At 41.1% G+C, this 26,209-nt stretch overlaps 1 protein-coding gene across 4 annotated transcripts in view; it reads right to left on the bottom strand.

The window, feature by feature from the left end:
* Positions 1 to 26,209, bottom strand: part of LOC145987773 (uncharacterized) — a 376,171-nt gene that overhangs the window by 202,216 nt on the left and 147,746 nt on the right. For all 4 annotated transcript variants that reach the window (XM_083122457.1, XM_083122458.1, XM_083122455.1 and 1 more), the window contains exons 2-3: positions 12,226 to 13,552; positions 3,548 to 4,853 (exon numbers count right to left, since the gene is read on the bottom strand). In XM_083122457.1, the coding sequence (XP_082978583.1) occupies positions 3,548 to 4,853; positions 12,226 to 13,552 (2,633 nt within the window). The remainder of the gene's footprint in view (positions 1 to 3,547; positions 4,854 to 12,225; positions 13,553 to 26,209) is intronic.

Here is a 26,209-nt window from a genome sequence, read left to right as displayed (position 1 = left end):
CACTCGATTTTACAAGATTCGATGAACTTGCCATTATTATTATTATTATTCAAGGTTGTAAAAATGTGTAGGTTGCTTTATTCATAATTATTTTAAGCATCTGCCACATGATTGGCACAAAGTTACTCAAATAACGTTAGTAATGTTTGTAAATGAAAGTATTCCGTAAAATTCATATTGATCTAATGGTAGATTCCCTATAATGTTTTCTTACATTGCTGACACTTGTACACTGATAAAATGAATTTAATACTGCACTGTCGAGGAAGTTACAAGTCTAATTCTTGGTGTTATGTACAGTTGTGGAAATAAATACTTCCCCCATAAGACTACTGGTATTAAGGCTCAATGGGGCAAGATTGTTTTCCTGACTGTACACGATCTTAAAACCAATATAACGATATTGTATTGTACGGTTAATTGTTACATTATGTTGATGTACAGACTTCCAATAATAATCTGAATTGTTTTTCAAAACAGTGAAAGATATTGCAGAGCAACTCGATACATTTTGTTCACGTTGTATTAAAAAGAAAAAAATGAAACGCGAGTCGACTCGAAACGTGTGCATCATTTTAGTAAACACGAAATGACACTTTACACACAGTGGGGTGCTGCTTGAGGGAGTTATATCCTCCCTTCACATTCCCTTAATAATAGGGTACAGCCTGACCCTGTGGCCGAGTGGTTAGCACATCGCGCTGCGACGCCAAGGGTCCCGGGTTCGAATCCCGGTCGGGCTTGGTTGTTTGTGAATGTCCATTCATCAATTTCATCATTTTCATCACTCATCCCCATCTTCGCAAATTAGCCAAGAGGCACAAAACGCGAAGTAAAATAAACTAAATCAATCAATCAATAATAGGGTACAATATAGCCCACACTTCTAAAATACTTCAACTCCCTTTACGAACTTCCTGGACACGCCACTATTTACACACCATTCTAGTTCATCACTCTAGTACTAATATTAAAGTGAGAATGTTTATGAATATTATTATTATCGTTTACAAACGTAATGAAGATAGTGTGTGAAAGTATTCCAAAGAATTCTGAATATGTTCTTGATGGAGAGCTATTTTGGGGGCTCGAAACCGCCAGCACATTACGTAGGCACAGACGAGCATCCTTGACCCGAGGAACTATTCACTTGAGGATATCGTGAATTGAGATTTCCCAACGGTGGTCAATGAACCATGAGAACCGAAATAACCATAAGGATCCTGTTCACAAGACCATCCCACTCAACCAAAATGGTCTCGAGGCTGGAACATGTGCACGGCAGAAGAGTTGCTCTATCCTGGCCACTATTCATGCTACGTAGTCACCCTTCGCTGCACTGCTGGTATTAGACTGAACATAGTTGCACTAAATATGGCTAATCGGGTTGCTTTAACATGGCATGATTCTCGTTAAATTGATGGGTGCACAAGTATTGCTAGGCAAATTGTCCATGACTAATTTTCACTTGTATCCTGCGTGTATTTAAGAAATGGATTTTTATGTATGCTGATGCAGAAGTTGATAGTTGTTTGTTTAGTGTTCTGTACAAATTCTTGTAGGTTTCATTGGGTAAAAGAAAGAGAAGTAGCATGGTGATGGACTTCTGCATTATCCCATTATACATGATGTTCAGCGTGGATGGAAGATTCCAAGTGACGTCAATTTTACTATATTTCTCTACTGACACCAATATGGACCACAAGCCACGCCCTTCAATGAATGATGTCACAATTACTGTCGGAAGGCTCCAGCGCCCACCCAGTGTCATATAAAGTGGGTACCTGGAGGAAACTCTGGGGGGGGGGGTAAAGGCGGCCAGGGCGTGGTGCTGATCACATCACCGATATCTTTGGCCGTGATCAATAAAGTGTGGCGCCCTAACTCCACACGCACAAGGGAGCACTTTACTTTTGTACTTTATTACTGTCGGGAAACACACATTCCTGCGCTATGCACGTTAAGCAAGTTGCTATTAATACTTTTTAAGTAGATTAGGTTTGATTGCCTTAGTTATTAGTGTTAGCAAAATATTATTAAGTAAACTTGTTCGTCTTGATGTCCTCTGCACTACAAGGTATCAAAGTTTGTCGATGTTGTTTGAAAATAAAGACCCTTCCGACCACAACATTTTTCTAAGTATTTCCCATACTGTCAACAATGGTGTTAGCTTATGTTTCTCTCTGGGACTTGAAGCTAGTAGACAACTAGGGCCATTGGGACTATTTGAGCACAAAAGCCAGTCAGAGCCCAGCACACGCCTCCTCGACGTTAATTCCGATTTAGACCACGAATCCATCTGGAACTTTGCCGAACACGTGTAGTAAAGGATGTGGTGCTTCACGGCACGGCCAAGTTAAACACGTTTCAGTCAATCGTGAGTTTAACGTCAGTATAAATAACAGCTGATTTAGAAAGTGATGCAGTCAGCTGTGCCTCGTAGAGAGTACAGTAGTAAGTAGAAGGCAACTAATCATTTGTCGAATTATTTCTAAAACTTATTTACAGTGGGATAAAACCTAACAGGATCCAGATAGTAACATTGAACATTTCCATTAAATTTTCCTACTTTTGGACTTTCTAACGATATCGACCAAATAAATCAACTGAGATTTTTGAAGTTCCTTTGCAGCAATAATTTCTTCCGTTGCGTATCAAAGACACAGTCGAAGACAAATCCATTAAAAGCAACATACTTATGAAAGATATATTCTAGACAATTATTTTCCCTTATTTGCGAGAATATTTCTTGTACAATATTTTAAAACTCCGTATCCTTCGGAACATGATATCCGAAAACTAATTGACGTATTTGAATGAACTTTATGGACAGCTGATTACAAAGGATAAATCTTAAGTCAATATTTCAACTTCATTATCAGTACTTTATCTTCAAATACGAGTATATTAGAGGCGTGGCCATATGTATATAAATAGGAGAGGTTCAAATTTCGGAACACGTAATATTAATAATAAATATTAAATTATGGAAGTCATTCACTAAAGAAACCTGTTAATAATTACATTACTTCTATTTCTAAAGAGTTTACAAATAATAAAAATGTTACTTTCTAAATATTTGAATGTGCATATCAATGTGCTAATTATATGAATAATTACAATTTGTATAATCTACATTTTAGATTTAGATTTGCTAAAGTTATTGTACTTAAAAAATATAATATTTGCAAAATAATTTCGAATAATACAGTGATTTGATCAAGTGTTGATGCGCTTACATAATTAATGCAAAATGTATAACTAATCAAAGGGAGAAATTTGGATCCGTTAATTGCCGTACAGTATATGATGCTAGCTATTATAGGTTAATATAAAAATTTAGCTTTTCTCGTGTCTCTTGCATTCATTCTAAGTTTTGGTGCAAATATACTGACCCAAACATTAATATGCATTTTGAAATACGGCAAAATCTCAAATTAAACTTTCAACCCTAAACTGTACCTAAGGTCTCTCAGACAAGTTGGAACAGTTAATACGTAAGTTCAAACTATGATAGTCTTACAAGAGATGGACATAAGGGACCTACCTCTTCACTTTCGAAGCAGTCGTCTCCCTGCGGGACCGCGCAGAGCTGGAGCCGAGGTTCTTCCGGTTCGCCGCCGGCGACGAGAGAGAGGAATCGCGGCGAGGAACCGGCTGGGGAGGAGTGAAATTCGCGAAAACTTTGCTCTTCACTTCCTTCAGTTTGGGCTTCGTCTTCTGCTCCGCCTGGTTCTGCGCTATCTTGTTCATCACGGCGTCCCACCTCCCCTTCTTCGGCGCTTTCGGAGGCCGCCTGTTCTCTTGATTCTCGTCTTCCGTAGTCGCACCCTTCGCCGTCGACTCTATCATGGCTTTGATCTTCGAGACGACGTTCCGCTTCGGCATCTTGTACTTCTTCAGCTGGTGGTGGTGATCCTCTTTGGACTTGCTGCCGGACGGTGGCCTACCGGAGACTGATGCCGGTGCCGATGTTTCCGTTGTTGATGGCTTCTCCTGTTCGGTGCCCGACTCTGGTGTGAGCGGTTGCATGTCCATTGTCTTGTTCTTCTGGTTGTTCTCTGACTCGATCAGTCCTGGGTCTACTTCGGCAGAAACTTCCTTGGTGACTTCTGATAAGTTTGGTGCTGCGCTTTCGGTAAGGACAGTACCGACGGTGATCTGCATTGGTTCCTCCACGAACAAGGTCTTTGCGAGCTCTTGGGTGCAAGACACCGGATCGGTGGGTATGAAGGTGTCCGAAGCCAGCGTTGTCATCCCGGGAACGGTTTCTTTCAGTTCCTCGGTCTGCATCGGTTGAACGTCCACCGTCACTGCCTGTTCCTCGTCGGACTTCAGCCCGAAGGCCCCTCCTTCGACCCCAGAATCGGTACCGTCAGGTTTCCGGTCGAAGTCGCTGAATATGCCGCTCGAGTCCATCTCCTCGGTGGTTGCCGTGGAAGCGGTCATCACCCCTGCGAAGCTTGGACACCGCTGGTGGTTCGAAGGTGGAGCAGTCCCGTTGCTGGTGCCATACAAGGTACCATCAATGACCTGAGCTCGGCGGTCTCCAGGTGCCATGGCGTCCTCGTGGTCGACGTCGCTCTCAGTGCCGGCGGCTCCCGGATCGCTGAAGAAATCAGAGTCAGTCATGGCGTCGAACTTCAATTTGAGCACGTCGACGGTCAGAACCGCTGACGCGGACGCCTGCTGGTGGGAGGAGTTGCCCGTGTTCGTGCCTGGGGACGTGTCCGTCCTGCTGGCAGGCCTGCTCCATTCGCCATCGCCCTGGTAGCCGGTATCCAAACTTGTGATGCTGGTAACACTGGTGACGAAGCTCGGAGCCACGGTGGTACGGGCAGCAGTTGCCCCCTCTGTAAGACAAAAGAAAAGGGAGAAATTAATTTATAACAAAAATCAAACAGAAACAGCAAGCAATATTAGTATCACCTGCCTTATATTAATTACAGTGGTTCTTTAGTTTGGCACTATCACCCACTACTTTTCCTCTTTACATATTCTAACACTACAGGGTGCGCCTAAATTATGGGCCCTTCAAAAGACAAACTGGGTGACACACACACCAGTCCAATGTGAGAGAATCCGTCTAGGCCAGTCTACCAAGATGATTGCCATCTCGAAGTCAACATTATTTTCTTAAATTGAAAGGTGATCGGTCATGTGGCATGTCAAAATGAGCTAGAATTAGACGAGAAACAAGATGAAATGTTCAGTTCTGTGGTAACTTTAATCGTTCTCACGTAATCATGTTACTGTTTACATCTTAGATTAATCGCGACAATGACGGAGAATGGTGAACTGTGTGACGATCCTTTTAAGATTAATAATGAAATGGGTGATGTGACAAACACAATGTCTTACTGAGGATTTGAACCTAGCACCTCTGACTTAGCAGTGCGTCACGCTAACCGGAAGTGGCCTATTTTTTTTTTCTCAGATATGGTTTTGTACCGTATTATACAGTTGTAAGGCTTAGAAATGACATTTTTTTATAGGAATATATAATATTTCAAAGTTCTGAGACCTTTGGATCGACCCTCGTCTATACGGTAACCTGACAAACAGTACTTCGAGGAGCCGCGCGCTACGGCAGGGTTCGAATCCCGACCTTGGTATGCTCATTCCTTGTAAGTCTCTCTTCATGAATTTCATCATATCACTCACCCTCATCTTCGCGATTAGCTAAAAGTGGCACAAAGCAACGTAAAAATCCACCAAATCAAGTATTTCGAAGACAAATTTGTATCGTGCCAGTGATGACTCCAGGCTCAATCGTCGTGTTCTCCTCAAACTGGCGAGTCGGGAGTCGATTCGACCAGTCTATCCTTCTTACCGCCACTCAGCAGACACGAAAAAAATTGCGAACTCAATGAACTTCGTTCTAAATACACTTGGGAAAAATCGCCACCCTCTCTGACGTCGTACCAATTCACCTTCTTTCGCAGATGAAACGTTCGTGAAAAAAAGAGGACAACCACAGCAGGTTGCTGATGGCTGCGGGCAGGATGATGATCAGTAGCCAGAACAGAAACGGGACTAAATTAGAACCTTGATTTATGCCCCGTGCACTGTTATTTCCCGCCTGCTTTGAGAGATGGGGGGCTGCAAATTAAACCAGCTCAGCCACAAGCCAACTCCCGATGTTCCGAGAAGCCACATGCAGATGCAATCGCTGCACAGCGAAGGAACCAAATGAACCATATTCAATTAGGTATCTCTCGCTGATCGACGATATTGATGGCTACTTGGTAACATCCGCAACACGTAGCAATTTTCACAACGCTTGATCGCTGAAATACCCTCAACTCACTTACTATAATGGTGGCTTTAAAGTTTAAACGATTTCGGTCTAAATGTGAACGTTTCTTCACATGCTTCAGGGCCACATCCTGAGAGATTCCGAGATCGAATCAGGCATGAATATTTCATCAATTTAGCAAGTTCGTTATTCATTGCAGTCTTGATCGGCGACGAAAAATACCGTCAAATAACCAAAATGCAAATAATGAATAAACAAATATAGCTAAAGCTATTTGTACGTAAAAGTACTTAAGAAAAAACAATTTGGACTACGTTTAAGAATACGTAATCGTGTTTGGTGTTGGTTTTTAATTTTAATAAATACATTTCTTTCTAAAATACATTTCCTTTAATTTCAATACTCCCAATACAAATTGAGCTTGATTGTTGAATGTTCGATTGTCACTGATAGAGCCCTTCGAGATAAGTTTGGATGCACCAAATTTAATCCCATTGCGTTTAACAGCGTTTGAGTACTCAGACAACGAAAATTGCCCCATTAACAACGCTATTCTTAGCTTGGATGATACCTCTTATGGACAAATGAGTGTGTTTTCTACACACTGAAACTTCCGAAGAACAATATTCAAGAAAAAGCAGTATACTGTTGGTTATACTGATTGATTCATTTGGTTGTTTTACTTAGTTTTTTTCTGCCATTTTGACTAATTTCGAAGATAAGGATGAGTGATGATAAAGGGACAATCACGAAGAGCTATGCCCAGCACGGGATTCGTACCTGGAACCTTTGTTGTCCTGCTTCTGCGAATATTGGCGTTTGTTGGTTACAAACTTTTCGTGTTGCCGATTCTGATACTAAATAATAGTCGTGTGAACGTATGATTTTATACTAATATCATTTCTATGGATTGCTAGCAATTCTATAAACAACAACAGTCTCTACCTGGTAGTCTCAACGGTGGTAACACATAATTAAACCTTTAAATAATATTTGAACATATCTACTCATTACATGTTGAGTGTAACATAAATAATAATATACCATTCTAAAATATTACATTGACCGAGCCCAATTCTCTTGCATTGGTCGGAAAGACATATAAAGTAGATGTCTGATGGCTCTAACACTGGTGTCAATACAGTAGCGTATGGTTAAATAGTGCAGAATGATTGAGGCCCTAGGAGATGTGCAGTGTTGCTAGGCACTCTTATTAAAAGCCCCTGGCGGTCTTATACAGTTATCTCAGTTGTGGGTTTAATTTCGGGACTAGTCAAGAGTTACATAAGTAAAACGTAGCTACTATATAGCAGTGTTTCTGAAGGTTCATTCGATTCGGTGGTTGATAACTAAATCAAACCTAATTTTATATTTGTCTGCCATCCTTAGACATAATCCAATTATTGCTCTATATGATTATGCCATTACTAATACTTAATTTCAAGTGTATATATTAATTAATGTGTAAAGTTTTAAAAATTGGTATATACGAGAAAAATTGTTGGGATCGGGGCATCAACGTTATATACAGGGTGTCTCATAAGTAATAGCGTAAACTGACACAGGTGAAAGTACATGATAATAGAAGCAAAAATGTCTTAGTAAACATGGGTCCGCAAACGAGCCGTTCTCGAGATTTATTGCGAATGTGTGCTTACAAGCCACCACTGACTTCATTGTTTGTAAACGTCGTCCTAGTTGATAAAATGCTTATAATATGTGCGAATGTGTGGTTAGAAGTCGTCAATGATTGCATTTTGTAAACACCGAGTGCTTTACTATTTGCGCGTTCCGAGTTTGCTCTTTGTTTACAAAATAGAACATTTCCGAGAGGTGGCATTGTAATCAAACAGGATGGATATAATTAGTACACAGAGTAGAATGTTCAATAAAAGCAATGAGTCTCCAATGACTTTTCTTACTGTATTATTAGCATTTTACCAACTAGGACGACGTTTACAAACAATGAAGTCAGTGGCGACTTGTAATCACACATTCGCAATCATCTCGAAAACTGCTCGTTTGCAGACCCATGTTTACTGAGCCTTTTTTTCATCTCTTATCGTGTACTTTCAGCTGTGTCAGTTTGCGCTATTACTTTTGAGACACCCTGTATATTCACTGCTCCACAAAACTTAAGCAACTCCGTACAACGTGGAATATTTGAGATGTGGTGCCAATTCAACACTTGTATGAGACATGTACAAACATAAACAAGCACAGGCAGTGTGAGTGCCCTCTATAATGGGTGAGTAACACCTTATAAACGAAGATTAACAGCTTGTGCCTGCCAGCGCAAACCACAGCCTAGTATTGTCCCAGTCCTCAATCAGTGAAGTGGTGGTTCTTGTGTGGGATATCAAGTGTAGACACCTTGAAATGAATCGTAGACATCATTTGAGTGATGTTGACAGAGCTCGAATAATTGGAAGACTGGAAATGGGTCGGTCCCAAGAGGAAGTGGCACGTGAATTCAATGTGAATAAAAGTGTCGTGTCAAGGTTGTGGCTTCACTTCCAAAATGGTCCTACTGTCAGTAGACGTCATGGAGGAGACCGTCCAAGGACGACATCAGCAGCAGATGACCGGTTTCTCACAATCACTTCCAGACGTAACCGCCAAGAGTCATGCTCTAAACCGGCAAATGATTTGTTTCAAGCTACGGGACGACGTGTTAGTCGTGAAACTGTTCGTAGGCGGCTGAATAGAGGAGGACTGTATGCCAGGAAGCCTGTGCTGTGTGTGCCATTGAAACGGGAGCACAAACGTGCGAGATACACATGGTGTCAGGAACATGTCGAATGGGGAGAAAGCCAGTGGGCACGAAAAAAGTTCTCTGATGAATCTCGATACAGCCTGTCGTCTGATTCTGGTCGGATATTAGTGTGGAGAGAGCCAGGAACACGATATCACCCTAACTTCATTGTTGAAAGGCTGTCCTTTGGAGGTGGTTCCATCATGGTGTGGAGTGGTATCATGCTGGATGGGAAAACGGACCTCCGTATTGTTGAACATGGAACTTTGACGGCACAACGTTATCGGGATGAAATTCTCCATTTACATGTTCGCATTTCTGTGGAGCATTTGGTTCGGACTTCCTTTTTATGGATGACAATGCATGCCCACACCGTGCACATCTTGTGTCCGATATCTGGAGGCAGAAGACATTACCCGTATTGAATGGCCTGCATACTCTCCGGACCTTAATCCAATCGAGCATGTTTGGGATGCTCTTGGGCGAAGAATAGCGCAGCACAATCCACCATCACAAACAATTCCTGAACTGCGGACAACCCTCTTAGAGGAATGGCCCCGTCTTCCTCAAGAGTTGATAAACACTCTGATCCGCTGCATGGAGGCCAGATGTCGTGCCTGTGTGTCTGTTCGAGGTGGCCACACACTGTATTGACAGCCTGTGCCCTCTCAGATTCCAGCTTTTCATGTAGGGTTATAATGGTACTGAACTTTCTGGCCACCCTGTACACCATATCTGCATTGTTGGTGTTCATTTGTGTTGCATTGTGCATCTGTACCTTCCTTATGTTAATTAAACTTGGTGAATTGACATTTTCTTTTCATTTAGTCCTACTTCGTTCGAGTTGCTTAAGTTTTGTGGAGCAGTGTATATAAAAAAAAACCTTAGCAGGTCGCGGTCTTACGAAGAACCACTGCTATATAGATGGTTATAAATACAATGTGGTTTCTACGGTATAATAATGTTTATTATTATGAAAATATATAATCTGAACACTTTCTAGGTGCTTCATTTAAACTTCTGGCGCATATTATTTATTTCTATTTGAAATATTTACAATATTTGAAATACATTCATCAGTTGTTCTCAGATATACGAGTATTATCACAGTTTAGTTTACACGTTGAAAGTTCATTCACAGGATATGTAGATTTTCTGCTTTTTCTGTATTGAAATTAGCAAGTTGTAATATTAAAGGCATTGTAATATTAAAGGCAGTTCAAACATGATACAATTTAATCAACGTTCATAACTACTTATTTCTTGTACGATTGTTGTTTCGTTCATTTCAAGAACAGATTTGCTTGTTTAATCATGGGGATCGTAGTACGCAGTTGAATTGTGATAAAAGAGGAAATACGAGGCGCATCCAGAAAGTAAGTTTCCCTATTTTTTTAAAAAGAAACCCAACACAGTTTCAGGAAACCATTTATTGGCAACAGGTACAGCAAAGGTTCAGCTATTTTTCAACATAGCAACCACCAGAATTGAGACACTTGTCGTATCGTGGTATCAACTTTTGGATCCCACTGTCGTAGAACTCTGCCACCTGTGAATGGAACCAGCGTGTGACAGACGTCTTCAGCTCTTCGTCGTTGCCAAAACGATCACCGGAGGACAGGAATTTCTTGAGGTGCAAGAAAACGTGAAAATCGCTGGGAGCCAGATCAGGACTGTAAGGTGGATGATCAAACAACTCCCAGCCAAATTCCGTCAAAACAGCTGCTGTGCGCCGAGCCGTATGTGGACGAGCATTGTCATGGAGGAGCACAACACCTGCAGTAAGCATGCCACACCTCTTGTTTTGAATGGCACGTCGCAATTTCCTTAGTGTTTCACAGTAATGGTCAGCGTTCACCGTTCCACCTCTGGGGAGGAAGTCAATGAGCAAAATGCCCTTCCTGTCCCAAAACACGGTGCACATCACTTTCTGTACCGACAGCGTCTGTTTGAATTTCTTCTTGACCGGAGATCCACTATGCCGCCAATGTATTGACTGATGCTTGGTTTCCGGGGTGAAGTGCGAAATCCACGTCTCATCGCCCGTGACGATCCTGTCGAGGAAATCATCGCCGTCATCATGGTACCGTTGCAGGAATGTCAGTGCTGCTCCTGAACGTTTCATTTTGTGTTCGGGTGTCAGGTTTTTCGGCACCCACCTGGCACACAATTTTTTGAACAGCAAGCGCTGCGTGACAATCTCATGCAACACGGATCGCGATATCTGCGGAAAAATGCTACTCAACTGCGTAATCGTGAAGCGACGGTTCTCTACGATGCGCTGCCGCACCAGCTCAACCAGATCATCAGTGATGAGGGACGGACGCCCACTGCGCTCTTCATCATGGACACTTTGACGACCTTCCGAAAACTGCCGACACCAGCGACGCACCATCTGCTTACTCATAATGTTCGGCCCATAGACCTCACAGAGCTGACGATGAATGTCAATTGGCGCAATGCTTTGTGCATTCAGGAACTTTATCACCGACCGAACCTCGCATGCGGCGGGAGAAGGAATACGAGCATCCATTTCGGACCACTGCTGCCTCGCTACTGGCGCCGGGCGGGATCTGTCCGCCTGGCATATGATTGATACGTCTTAGCTCTGCTGCGCATATGCAATTTACACGGCTCATTATGTTTACTTTCAAGGGAACAAAATAGGGAAACTTACTTTCTGGATGCGCCTCGTAATATGTGACAGGATTATAATTAAAACGCACAGTACGTGCTGAATATCATAAAGCACATGTAGACTGTGTATTATTAATTGTATACCAGCAGAGAATTGGCCACATAAAGGGTGTCTCAAAAAGACGGGAAATTCCTTATGGATCCTTTCGAATAGATCTGCTACAACTGAAGAATCGCCCAGATTTATGTGGACATGTTACCTCAAGCAATACTGGATGTCCCTCGACGACTGCACGTACGTACGTACGTTTGCGCAGAAAAGGTAATCTACTGGACGTTATCTTCTAGACATAAACATATCCATCTCTTCAGCGGCTTGTAATTATGTAATGGCATCCTCTGTACTATTCATTTTCATGATTAAACCTCCTGCAACTATTCTCTTCTCTACACCTCCGTTTCAAAATTTCCTGTCTTTCCGAGACACTCTTTACTTATCTCAGGGGTAGCAAATAAATCATCATTATATTCATGCTTGAGAGTAGATACTGTAAAGAAAGGAGCTGGGCCTTACCTGGTTGGCCTGTATCTTGAGTGGGAGTGGCCTTCCTCTGCTGCTCTGGGGCAGCCTCCTCCTCCTCTTCCCCCACGTGGAAAACCTCGTGGTCGTGGTGTTCAGGGAGAAGTTCCTCGCCCAGGAGTTGAACAACGTCTTCCGAGGAAGGCGTCCTCCCGACGCTCCCGCTCTCGACCACGCTTTCGGCGCACATGGTGAAGTCGGCCATCTGGTCGGGGGTGAGGATACCCAGGCTGTCGTCCAGCTCGAAGGAGTTCTGCTTGCTCAGGGCCACCGGCTCGCCTAACTGGGGACCGCGTTTGGGCTTTTCCTCGGATTCCTCCAGAGAAGTCACCGAGCACGATCTCTGGCCAGGGGCGGACCATTCCCACAACCCGCTGGGGGTCGGGGTGCAGCCCGGACTGGGGTTCGAGCTCAGATCCGTCAAGTTTAGTGCCATCTGGTCCGCGCTCAACCCTGCCGATAAAGGAGGAGACGGGACGACGTCTAGATTCTGATCCTGGCCTGGAATAACTCCCGCTTCGCCGGCAGGAGGAGTCACTTCTTCAGATGGCGAAGAGGAGTCTTCCACATCATCTACTTTGACCTCGATCTCGGAGTCCCGCGAGACTTCCGGTGTATCTTCCATAGGCTCTACCTCAGCTACTCGACCGATTTCGTTGGGAGGCTCCGGTGGCGGTTTGGCATCAACGGGGCTAGACTTGCCAGACGGTGGCTTGTCCTCAGGATCGACCGGACTCGCACCGCGAGACGTGGACTGGTACGTATCGGTCCTCTGTCGCTTAACGGAGACCGGTTCGCGAGCCAGAAGTGGACTCGGCACTTCGGGGGACTTCTGCAGGCACTGGCTGGGCCACGACGCCCTGAAGGGTGCGGAGGTGGTGGGAGAAGGCGAATTCAAGCTCGGCTGCGACCTGCGGGAGTTCTTGAACTGCGAAACACACCCCTGAGAGACGGGACTCTGCGCGGGGCTCAGCAAAGCTACCTTGCTCACGGGCGCTAGAACGCCATACTTGGGCCTGCACGTGAAGTACCGGATGCCCTGAACGCAGCCGTCGTGAAGGCCGGCCGCCTCGTCTAGCTCGACGCCGCACCACAGACCGGACTCGAACTCGATCGGGCCGTGGTAGCGAAGGGTGCCGTGCTTGCGACCTCCGATCAAAACCCGGCAACCGACGTGGGCAGCGCTGAGTTGGCGGTCGCTGGGGGCTGTTCGGGGAGACTGGAGGCCCAGGCCGGAGAGGTTGGAGGGACGCGGTACCCGGCTCAGCAGAGGGGAGCTTGGTTTTGTGAAGAAAACCGGGATCCGGCTGTCTCCAGGGCCCTGCAAAGAAAAAGAAATCAATCAGCATTGCACAGCATTTGAGTTTCAAATTACAAGAACATCTCATCTCAATCACATCTGAACTTGAGAACAAGAACACGAGGATAATAACTAAGGACTAAGTCGATCAGGTGACTTGTGGAGACGTGTACAAACTTTCTGGAGCTAATGCCACTCTCGTTTTCAGGCAATTAGGTGCAGGGCGTAGTGGCGGCACCAGAATTTCCGCTGTGGGTTGGGCAGGTGGTTATCAAAAGATATAAATGGCCAACAATTTCAAAGAAAATGTGTATTTATTGTTATTTTCATTTTTAACAAGAAATTAACCTACTCCATTTTGACAGGGTGGGCCGTCTCTGTAACAATCAATCTAGTTATATGTGCAGAAAGTCTTTAACTTATGTGTTAGATTGTAGGCTAGTCGCGGCAGCGTCTTCTGCGCAGTCCGCGCTCTTCAGTATACGTGTACGGAAACAGAGTGACATTAGCCACAGAAAGCTCGCATTTTCTATAAATTCACCCGGATTATCGTCATTCGTAGACAGAGTCTCACGTTCGACATAAATACAGTTAACCAAAAGGTAGAAACAAAACACCAAAACACCGAATCAGTGGACTGTCTTAGTGAAATGTGTGTAAATTCTGTAATGCATGGCTGCATATTTCCTTGTTTTGTTAACATTATCTGTGCTCAACGTTCTACAATTGTGTTTTATTAATGTTGCCAATTTCTTATCAATCTCAACCAATCACAAAAGAGATATAACGCATCAGCTTTACACACGAACCATTCAGCAGCCCAAGCATTTCCTGCAAAAATGTGTTTGTCAATATCCCGGTCAATAATGAATGCACTGCTTTGATGCAATGGTGAAAGCAAAACATATTATAAAGTTACTTGAATGATTGTGTTAGATTTTTCAGTACGATTAGTCAGTTTAATAGTTTTCGTAAGGTGAATGTAATGAAGTAATTGTCAGAAGAAATGAATGTAAGAGAACATGTGTCATTGAAAGCATTAGTTTTTGCTTATATAATGATAATTTGTTTGAAGCTATTACTGTCGATAAATTTAATGTAATTTTAAAATCCTCACTCGATAGGCTTGGTCACAGTCATACAGTATACAGGCATGGTATCGAAGCAAGGCGGAAGAAACTTTGGCAGAAAGTCTTTCTCGTCTCGAGTTGTAAATGGCTGTCTCGTTCTTGGTCTCGTATCGGTTTATAAATATGTATTGTTCTTGTCTCAGTATCTTCGCGATAAGCAACATAGTATACAGAGTATCACTGCACAAACTTTAATACGGCGACCGATTTTCCAAGATGGTGGCATGTTCCCTACGTGGAATTTTCTGGAGCTTTAGTCCGCTGTTCAGAGCTATACACATAACACAATCCTAAATTTTCAGCTTATCTAATTTTCCTCACTTTTGCATATCGTTCCTGAACTAAAAGTAGGTTTCTTCAATGAAAAAAAAAAACATGTTCTGAAGGAATGCATCACAAATGAATTTGCTGAGATCGAAGGCAATTATGAATATCTACTTCGCTAATGATTGACATAACGTTGAAAATTGCCATTACTTTAAAATGTACGCATTTTCCTATGTGCCCAGGTTTTGTGCCCACACACTATAGTATATGGGGAGGTACTGTCTCTAGAAATTTTGGTTACAAAGCGCTTGCCTTTGAGAAACCAAGTCAAGTCTTCGCGACGTCGTAAGTGCATATTTTACTTTTTTACCACGAAAAATCCGTTTCCCCCGGGTTTCTTCCCTTTTACCCTAGTTCTTCGTGGTACGTGAAAAATGATAGGGAATGTTCACAACTCTGTTTTTGTGCAGTTTTTTTAATCTTCCGCGCCCTGAGCTCCAAACTAATTGGGTGTGTAAGGCTCGGATGTGGAGAGAGACGTACGTCACCAGCGTTGTGTTAATGTTAGGAAGAACAGAAAAATTGCAGTTGGACACGCGCCAACCATCTAATCGCACGTGGCGAAGCTCAATTTGTACTGCCTTCAGGAATCGATAACAAACCGAAACAAATCTTTACAGCACGTACAGTACATTACAGTCCATAAAGCTTATTCCTCTTGTAGCAACAATTCTCGCCATTTTCTAACACATGTTGCGAAGGCATTGCACATGTTTTTAACGAACTGTTTCAAGATCGTTAAACTATTAACGCCACGGACTTGAACTCCACAGACAAATGACTTTTGTCAATATGCATGCGTATTGTACATACTTACAGATATTTGAAATATAAAACTATCAGTATTGGATATACTGGGTTGTAAGTTGTAACAATGACACTGACTTTCAACGAATCTGCTACAACCCAGAAGTGTCAGTCACTGTATGATAATGACTTTAATGTCAAGTACTCCAATTTACAGCTTCCATCTTATAAACAAACTAACCAACAAAAGTATGATGATATCCAACACTTAACAATAATCAATTATTAAAATTCTAAAGTGCTGATAGAAAGAGAATGTTGGCCAAAGTCGACAGCCTTTTGTTTGACAGGATCAAAGAAAAAGAAGATGAGAGAAAAATATAGAAGTTTTCAATAAATCCGTACACCTGGCAATATTACCTCTCTATGCATGCGTAGGAGGCCTTAAAAATAAATATTTCTATATACGTTTCAATTCCAGCACACGCTAATAAATTATCGCAAATTTACTCCTAGCCTACCCCTTGTGGGAGGTCGTTATGAGTCTCGGAAGTTTTCTTTTTTTTTTCATTAGAGGATCATGTGGATATTCTGTTCCAAATTTCATGTTGGTACCCAATTATGAATTATCAGTGTACAGTGGGATCCATGAATATTACCGTGCAAATTGTCCATGACTATTTTCATTAATTTTTCTATTACATTCTATGTGTTTTTAAGCGATGGATATTTATGTATGATGGTGCAGAAGTTGTCAACAGCTTGTTTTGATTTTTCTTTTAATTTCTGAAGTTTTATTTGGTCAAATAAAGTGCACGAACATGATGGACAATTTGCAAGGTAATACTCATGGATCTCACTGTACTAAGAACACGCACTATTACAGCAAAATCTATGTTCCATGATAAGTAATCCTAAGATACAAGTGTGATGTGAAATTCTTTCACAGTAGATAAGCCAGGCTTCACACGGCCGCTAAAACAACATAGTCCTCCGCAAATGAAATTGGAAACAATGCATTGCTTTAAAAGTATCCATGAAGCTGCTAGTCTGTTCAAAGGTTTGAACAATACAAATGAGGCACATTTTGGCGTGATGTCTCTTAACGGTATTCGTTGCAAACTCCGAACCTTCTATGTATTAAACCTTGGTACCGAATAAAACTTTAAAGCTAACTTGAAGATCTTCACAGTCAATTTCTTAAGTGCACTTACTATGTTGGCAAAGAAATATAGTGCAAATATTACTGCTAAATAATGGAAGTACTGGTATTTTTGGCAGGCTACTTACATTTCACTCAAAATGCACCTGGAAATGACTGAACATCATTCTACGTTTCTTTTTAAAATAAACTCGCCACATAATGAGGCCGCTACCAGGTCCGTTACGCGATAAGTCGATTGCGTTCGCAGTAAACGTGAACGATAAGGTTCTGTTCATGTTAGGCTTCGTGTGGAATGGCAGAGGACTGAAGGCAATTTTGTGCTGCCTCTTTTGAATCTCAAGCTACTTGTAATTGAAGTAAACAATCATTGTAAAGACTGTATCTTCAGTATTTGTAATAGCAAGTAATTTTTACTTTTTCAAGTAATTGTAGCTAGTTAATTTTACAATTAGTAACTAACGTAACCAGGTTACTTTTTCAAGTAACTAGTAGTAACGAAATAATAGTTACTTTATTTTTAGTTTTGTTTTCACACGAAAGAAAATTTCCTTCGGAGAGATTTTTGCAATATCTTGAACCAAATTGAATGAATGGACGAGTTGGTGATTGTTAAAACTGTCAGAAAAATGTTATTATTTTATCGCCAAATTGTGTTTATTTTAAGATACTTTGGGAACTATAGCATATTCCCGATAATCATTGTACACATGTCATAGCAGTTTGGTTCAACAGTAATTATAAAATTTAGGGTTCGCAAAAATTAATACATATAAGTGTTATCTTCACTTTCAAGATTCAAGTGCAAGGGTTTATTTTTAATTTTATTAGTTCTATATTTTTATGTTTCAAAATATGAGGATAATCACAATTTAATGGAAATCAATTTTAACTTTATTATAACCAGGGGAAAAATAACAGAAGGGGCTGGTTAGAATTCATGGACGAAATTTGTTATTTGAGTTAACCGTGAGTTACTTTGCTTATGTGAATCGGTAGATGGTACAGTCATGGACACTTCTGGGTTCTGACAATCCCATTAACTTTCAATTGAATCGCTACAACTCAGTCCATGACTATATAGTAAGATTCATAATTGCGGCAATCACAGCAAGTTACTGACAACAAGGCTGAATCCATTTTAAAGAATTGTATCAATGGCATGTGTAGGAATTTTATAATGGGCGGGGGGGCTTGTGGTATCGTTTTTTTAGAAATCTGTGGAATATTTTATGCATCCGACATCTAGTTTCAAGTAAGTTTATCCAAAGGAATGGGTTATAACCCTTACTCAACCTCTCTTGGTAAGCCAATGTATTATATTCTATTGTACTGATGTTTATATGTGACGTGTTAAAATATTTGTAGCTTCTCCGACAGAAAAAAATGGGCAATGTTGAGATCTGCACGTATTATAATTCATAAAAGATGGGATTTTCTGCAGGAAAATTCTTTCCATGAAAATTCAACCAAACATTTTTTCAACAACAACAACAACAACAAAACGAAAAATATATAAATAAATGCTGTTCTAAGAATAACGTAACTCCATTTGCTGGCCCTCAACTTTCAAGAATTAACAGGTGTTGATTTCTTCATGTTTGACCTGGCATCACGGACATGAAGGCGGGAAGGGGACGTTGTAATTTAATTTGCGAAACCAAACGGAGAGGTTGTGTTGTGGGAGCAGTCCTTTCTCGCATGTGATGGATGGAGTGGAGGCGTCTTCCGTCTGTCAAAATCAGAGGTGTGTTGCTCGCATTTCACCTTCGTTTCCATCCAAGAGTGTCCAATAGTTTCTCATTTTATACTTCAAGGACAACTGCTTGCTTATAGTTGGCCAAAATTGGTTCTGTTGTTTAGACCTACGTGGATGGTAGGCTGTGGACAAGGTCCGTCCTCTCATTGCTGCACTGTTCTTTGCCTTCTGGATAACTTTTGACCAACTGTCGTCCTATATCTCTCGTGCATTGCTTCTTCCACACAGTATGGAAAACCTTCGATAATTCGGAAAACTTGAACTGAATTTAATCACTGGGGACTTGTAGTCTCCCATCATCACCAACCTTCATTGTTCCCTTTCTACAGACTCCAGGTTCTTCATTCCACCATTTGTCTAGGCACTTATTTCACAATTATTTCCTTTCAATTTTGCTTCTGGACTTTCTCTGCATATCTTCCATTCCATCTTCATTTCACGCATCTTCCTTTCGTGGTCTCTACTCAATTCTTCCTATTTGTCTGTTCCCATCCATCTTCATTTCACACATCGTCCTTGGTAGCTACTCCATTATTCTCCTTCTACCTTCATTTCATATGTATCTTTGTCTCCTACTTAATTGTTCTACATTTCTTCCCCCTTGTCCTCTCTATTCAGCCTAGTAGTTTTTCAGCATATTACGTTTTCGCTTCTTTACCTTTGTTAAGGAACACCACCTCAATTATTTCCATATTCGCCTAACCTCTTACGTCACTCTCCAACTTCCTCAATCATGTGTTACAGTTAGGACATAATACAAATTATACGAAACTTTTTTGTGCTTGAATGGCACTTCTACTCTATTGAACCCCCAGTTCTTCACAAAATGTGTAGTCAGCATGTAAATGCGTAAGAAATTAGTTTCATGTGCTTTCTACTAATGAAGAAACTTTTTATCTCAAATTTGTTAGGATTAATTGTGTGGGGCTAGTGCTTTTTACATGTCTCCTTGCAACTGGCTCTGTTGAACTCAGCAGAAGCAGCTGCTTAACACCTTAAGGGTCAAGGTCACCGTTCCGAGTGACCGGGCGGAGCAGCAGGTGCAGTACAAGATGCTTCCTGCTTCTAAGGTTTCCCAACGACTCGATTTTTACCTATCTTCTTGTTTTCATTTGTATTAGGTTCTTGCCCTCAAAGACAGAGGAAGCTTTATCTCATATTCAGTCGCACACACTCGTGCGCGCCAGGCTTCATTTCGACACTGCGAGTTCTCTTTAAACGGAATTTATCTCTCGTACGCAACTACGCGGAACAGATTTACGATTTTACCGAGATGTAATTTGTTATTTGGGTAGCGTACTAAGTTTTTAGCACTCTACGAAATGCCATGGTCTGGATGAAAAACCGTCTATCTTTTCTCAAAGAGCATAAAATAGGCAAAGAAACCTACATGTCTAATGTTCCATGTATGATATGATATGATTTAGATTATTTTACGTACTTCGCTTTTCTGCCACTTTTGGCTAATTGCAAAGATAAGGATGAAATTGTGAAGGAACACTTACAAAGAACATCCATATTAAGTCAGGGATTCGAACTCGAGACCCCTGGTGTTGAAATGTGCTGTCTAACCACTCCGTCAAAGTGGTCGACATTTATGATTGGAGAGAAATTGGTCGACGTCTCCGTGATTATAGAGTGTACTATTTTTTTTTTTTAGCACGATTTCCCACAGAAAAAACAAAAGCTACTATTTAGCTACCTTGATGGTGCTGCGTGGTTGCTTAGATGTGGGATAAAACTTAGTTTTGCGAGGTGCTTGTAGCATCGAAACGAGGCTTGAAAGGGCGAAACTTTAGTAAGGAAGTTTGTTTTTACATTTTCCCCTGATGTCTTGTACACATGGGCGTCCGGAAGAAGGGGGGCAAGGGGGGCCGTGGCCCCCCTGGAAAATGAAGGTCAACCAAAAATTATATATTTCACACATATAATTTCATTTTAGCCACAATAATGTGTGTTAATTATTGCATGAACACCATAAATCAAATTTAAATAAATCAAATTTAAGTAATGTTTTTTTTTTAGGAAACAACACACTTTTGGGGTAAAATGTGACTTGTTTGCCCCCCCTGGAAAAGATAATACCTTCCTTGACCCTTACAGAAAAAAATCTTGCAGACGTCCATGCTTGTACACGCTGTGCAAGTTTGTCGATACTAGAAATTACAATGATCTGAACTTTGAAAAACAGACGAGACTGTGGTACTTTAAGGTATAAGAAAACCAAAACTGCTTTACTGTGCGACTCTTTAGGACATACCAAGCGGGTATCATCTACCTGATAATTTATAAACTGATCTTATATTTTGTTTATCGTGATTGGAAAATTAATTCAATAGTGGCACTCTGAACCTTGATCGTTCACAATAACCTGAAAAATACATGAAAAAATATAGAAATTTTGTCGCCTGAAGTAAATCATATGTAAATTCACCACAGTCTATACATTTAGCACTGAAACACCAGGTTTGATTTTAGAGAGAGGTTTTACAGGGTATCCAATTTTGTCGCTTTCCTATGGACATGTGTTGGCTGTAAGAGCGGTCCACGTTTGCTTTAATAATAATAATAAATCGTCTACATCAGTGGTTCTCAAACTGTGGTACGCGTATCCCCAGGGGTACATTAACGACTTGAAGGGGGTACGCGATCAGCTTGGAAGAAAAATGTCGAGAATACCCACACAACAATTTTTGTTGCAGGTTTGTAGAGCAGACTTCTTAGCTTTAACACTCAACAGGAAAATGAGGTGATTTTGTCATTGACACTCTTATCTTTGTTTCATATGTGTTGAAATAATATACTCGTTCGAAATCTGTATAATAGACTAAATTTGGAGCCGAATCTCCCTTGAAAGTTGCAAGTGCACAACCAGACATCAAGAAACTGTGACAGACTATGCAGCCACATCCCTCTCATTAGAAACTGAGGATTTACAATAAAAAAAAAACTCCAAAATTGTGTTCACAGTTTGTTTACAAACTTATTTTTGTTCTTTACTTTTTTTCAATAACTTTGGAAAAGTACATGAAAATTAAAGTCTTTTTTTATGTATACTTCTTAGTATACACGTGTTTCATTTTTTTATTTTTGTAACTAATTAAAAAGATTGTAAACCTAGGAACACCCAATAAAATAATAAATGTAGAGTTCTAATTTTTATTTGTTTACCATATTCCACATACAGTTCGAATGGAATTTTGCTCTGTTGCAGATACACGCCTGCAATATATCAAAAACCAATCATGATTCCCGCCCGTATGATTTCCGCCTTCAGTTCCAATAGGGTTCGTGGTTTTTTGGCGTACACCTGTGATTTCACAAACCTCCATAAAAAGAAATCACAGAGTGTAAGATCACACTCCACCTGCCAAAACCCACACCACACAGTCGTTCTCAGCGGATGGATGGATTTCACGCTCCTGGATTATTCGAGGATTTTCGGAAGGAAACCGCAACAAACGAGTCAAAACAATTGAGGCTAATTAATCAGCATGACAACAGATGCCAACATTGGTAAGAACAGGTCTGCCAACCTCGAAACAAAACAATAGCACTCGATTCAAATTCGGCGTCCTATACGGAACACCCTTTATATGGAATTAATAAAAAGTGGCAATAATATAAACAAAAATACACACTAATGCGAATAGTGATATTTATGGTAAAATAATAATATTAAAGAGGAATAAAATAGGAGAAATAAAATAAAAATAATAAACTATTATTATTATTATTTAAAAGGGATAGTACTAAAAATAAATAACAAGGACTTTATCAGTAGTCAAAGTTTTATGAACATTCCTTTAAAAGCAGCACATTTGGACCCAGTGGGTTTCCAATAAATTCGTGCAGCTGGCAATATTGCTTCGCTTTGCATGCTTTGGAGGCCTTTAAAACACTTCCCTCGACGCACCGTTACGTGGGTTAAACAGGTTCATGGCACAGGTCTCCTCTCGTATGTTTATGGAAGAGCAGGAAGGAGTATCTGGCACACGTGTTCCGCACAAAAACTGCGAGGGTGGTGCGTTTCTTGCGTGTGTTTGTGCGTGCCTCAGGAATGACTGACGACTCGTGTATAAACTCCGAAGGGTGTTTCGAGTCTGGCGTGTATCGCTTCACACAAACGGCTCTTAACGTCTTCCTTGCAGGAGTGAGGCAGGTCACGGAATAACAAGGATTCGAGTGGGAAGAGTACAGGTTACTGATACATGTACTCAATACTCCTCACCAGGGGTTTAGGCAGACTTTTCTATGGGGGTAAGGGGGAATTTAAGGTCGAAATTACCATAAATTGTGCCTTTGTGAAACAATTTGGGGACGTTCCTTGAAGGAATGTTGTTGACTGATTGAAATAAAGTTTCTTGGTGCGCCAGCACTTAGGCTATTTGCTCCCGTCGCATTATACGGGGCCAAGCCCCTGTAACTGTCAAAGTAACTTAAGGTTACTTTATGAAGTAACAGTAATTGTAACAGAGTTACTCTTTGAGCAAAGTAACTTGTGTCGCCCCTGTCAACACATGCTTTTTCAAGCAAAAAACTATTCAATCAGTATTGTATTAATCTATGTTGGAATCTTTTCTTTAAGAATGTGTTATTGTTAATAGGTAATGAATTGTTTAACTTAAATCAGGAAAAATGATGAAGCTATGGAAATACTAAACAACTATGTAGTAACCTTGGTAAATTGTAAACAACAATATGATATAAAAGAGCTAGACTTTTGTAAGCCTACGGGACATTCTCCTGGTTGCCGAAAGGTTGATGGTTCAGGGGACGTTGGGGAAAATCTTGCTTCAATCTTCGGATTGGCTGGAGTACTTGTACTCCATTTTGGCGGATATTCTACAAACCCAACTCTGAATAAGGTGTTCTCCTGCATCATCAAAAGACCAGGGTTATAAACTTCGGTATATCTAATAGGTTTAGGCCTACAAGTTATACCGGGTGAATTGTCTGTTTGAAAAAGTGTTTGTATAACATCGGAAGTTAAATAAATCTTCGAGTAAAAGATCTTAAGGATCTTTCATTTCAACCTTGCATAGGTGATAATTAAAAATAAATCCTGCACCACAGACCACGCAAGGGCTTGGTCCTACTAACCCTTAGAAGCCATTGAGAAGTCCGATAAAAGGGTTGTAACCGGACTAACATAAAGCCCTAAAGGCAGAAGGTGCGTGTCAAACTATAACACAGTTTCATTTAAAAGTAACTTACCAAACACTGTATTACAAGTGCGCACAAATACAGAGCTCGAACCCAAAGTTGTTCACTCACAACTCAATGTCTAATAAAATATTTTTCTTGATATCGTCAGGTCAAACTAGAAATATGCCTCTGTTTTTTGGGGATCCACAAATCGGAAAAGAAATAGAAAAATAAGAAAAACTTTAAAATAAATTTCAGACATTTGCTCTTCGATACATACGAGGTGTGGCTAGAAAAAAACCGGATTGATGTTGCTATCGACAAACGACAAGCGCGTCAAGGTCAAGCGGTGCATGAGTGACTAACGTGATATCCTGCCTATCCACTGTGTGATTTTCCAGGGTGGGCGCCGCTCAGTTCCGCTGTAGCTTGTGGACGAAGCGAACCGTATGTCTGTGTTCCGTCGGAAAAATGTTAGAAAGTGGAACAGCTAATCAATTTGAAGTTTCTTATGAAACTCGGAAAATCCGCCACTGAAACTTATGATTTGTTGAAGGAAGTATACGGAGATGAGTGTTTATCACGCACGCAAGTGTTTTAGTGGTTTCAAAAGTTTAAAGAGGGACGAGAAGTGATCGCGGACGACTCGCGTCCTGGACGGCCTTGCACGTCAAAAATGGAATCAAACATTGCAAATGTCTGTGAATTGATTCGAAAAGATCGTCGCTTGAGTATTCGAGCTATTGCAAAACAACCAACATTATTACATTAAGGTGCTGACGACCCTTCGTGAGCGAGTAAGACGACGACGACCTGATTTGTGAAAAAACAAGTCATGGATTCTTCATCAGGACAATGCTCCTGTCCACATGGCATTGTCAGTCAAGACTTTTTTGGCCAAGCATGGAATCCCAGTGTTAGAACATCCACCCTATTCGCCGGATATCACTCCGTGCGACTTTTTTTATTCCAAAAGGTCAAATCAGCACTGAAAGGAACCAGATTTACGACCGTAGAATCTGTGAAAACAAAAGCGACGGAGGTCATGAACATGGTTTCAGAAAATGATTTCCAGCAATGGAAGATTCGTATGGAGCGGTGTATCGATAGTGCAGAGGAGTACTTTGAAGGGGATAGGCTAATGTTCGTATTGTACAAAATAACCAATAAAAGATTCTGTAGCAACAGTCCGGTTTATTTTCTAGCCACACCTCGTATATCTTATTCAGAGTAACACGTTGCGCGCAATCTTGACTGTTCCGTGACTCAAGGAAAGGTTGCAAATAAACCAATTCACTTTCCTCTTCAAACTTATTAATAGGAAAGCGAAGTTCTTCTATTCATGTCTCCCAAAATGTTTGACAAGAGCCAAAAATAATATCTTTCAAATCCAGCTCGAAAGGACGAAGATGGCCCAAAATGAACCCTTGAAAAGAATGTGCAAATTATTTCAATCAGTGTGTAAAAATAATCCCAGCAGACATAAATGCAACTTTAATTTAAATCACTGGATTTCTTTTTTGAAATTAAATTGGTTGAATTTCACGTGGTATATCTATTTTTTCGCTTTAATTTTGTAATTACGTCAAAATTTCTCTTTCACCCTGTTGTTATTAAATGTAAATTGCAATGTCCTATTCCTAGATTCAAATTGACCTTCACTTTATGTACTCTTGTAATTGCCCGTTGTTTGTGAAATACATAAATGAACGTGCGAGGGAACTGGACAGATTATCTGAACGTCACAGCTCAACCAAGGTAAGAATGTGCTCGGAAAACTCGCGAGCTAAAACGCACAGTCATTTGTTTTGTCCTCTCGTTTCTCTTTCTCCCGTGCCTTGTGACAGTGCTGCACAATTTGTCAACACAGGAACAATGCAAGCAGCTTATTGCATCGCCCACTCTCCTTCCGCTTGCTTACGGTTGAAGTTCCTTAATCTCTACTATCCTCCCGATACAGTTTCAATAATGGTAACTTCGGAACCAACTTCACATCAATCTGAAAGCCATTCATGTTTAGCAAACTTCAGTGGCGCATATAGCTACGACAATTGGGAAAGGTGAATTTCGGTCTGGTATCTCATCGAGTCTAGGATCTATTTTTTTTAATTTGATATGTTTTATATTAACAATATATACTAACACTAAAACTAAAATCCGCGGCTCCCAACAGCCCTCCGAGTTCCAGGGCATACCAAGCGGATTTTTCATTGGGTGACGCGTAGTTAGAACATCGAGTCTTATCGCCACTGTTTCCTGATTTTCGAGACCAGAGCCTGCAACTTATTTTTCAAGTAGCTTCCCAATCGCATTCACGATGCTGGGTAAACATCGATATTTTGTTGCTACCGCCGAAAATCGAACCAGGGACCGCTCGCAGCAAAGGCAAGAGCGCCAACCATTTA

Source organism: Lepisma saccharinum, chromosome 5 (genome assembly GCF_977018435.1).
Source record: "Lepisma saccharinum chromosome 5, izLepSacc3.1, whole genome shotgun sequence".
In the NCBI taxonomy this organism is placed as follows: Eukaryota; Metazoa; Arthropoda; class Insecta; order Zygentoma; family Lepismatidae; genus Lepisma; species Lepisma saccharinum.
The sequence above is the reverse complement of the archived record's forward strand: the minus strand, read 5'-3'. Positions and strand labels throughout refer to the sequence as shown.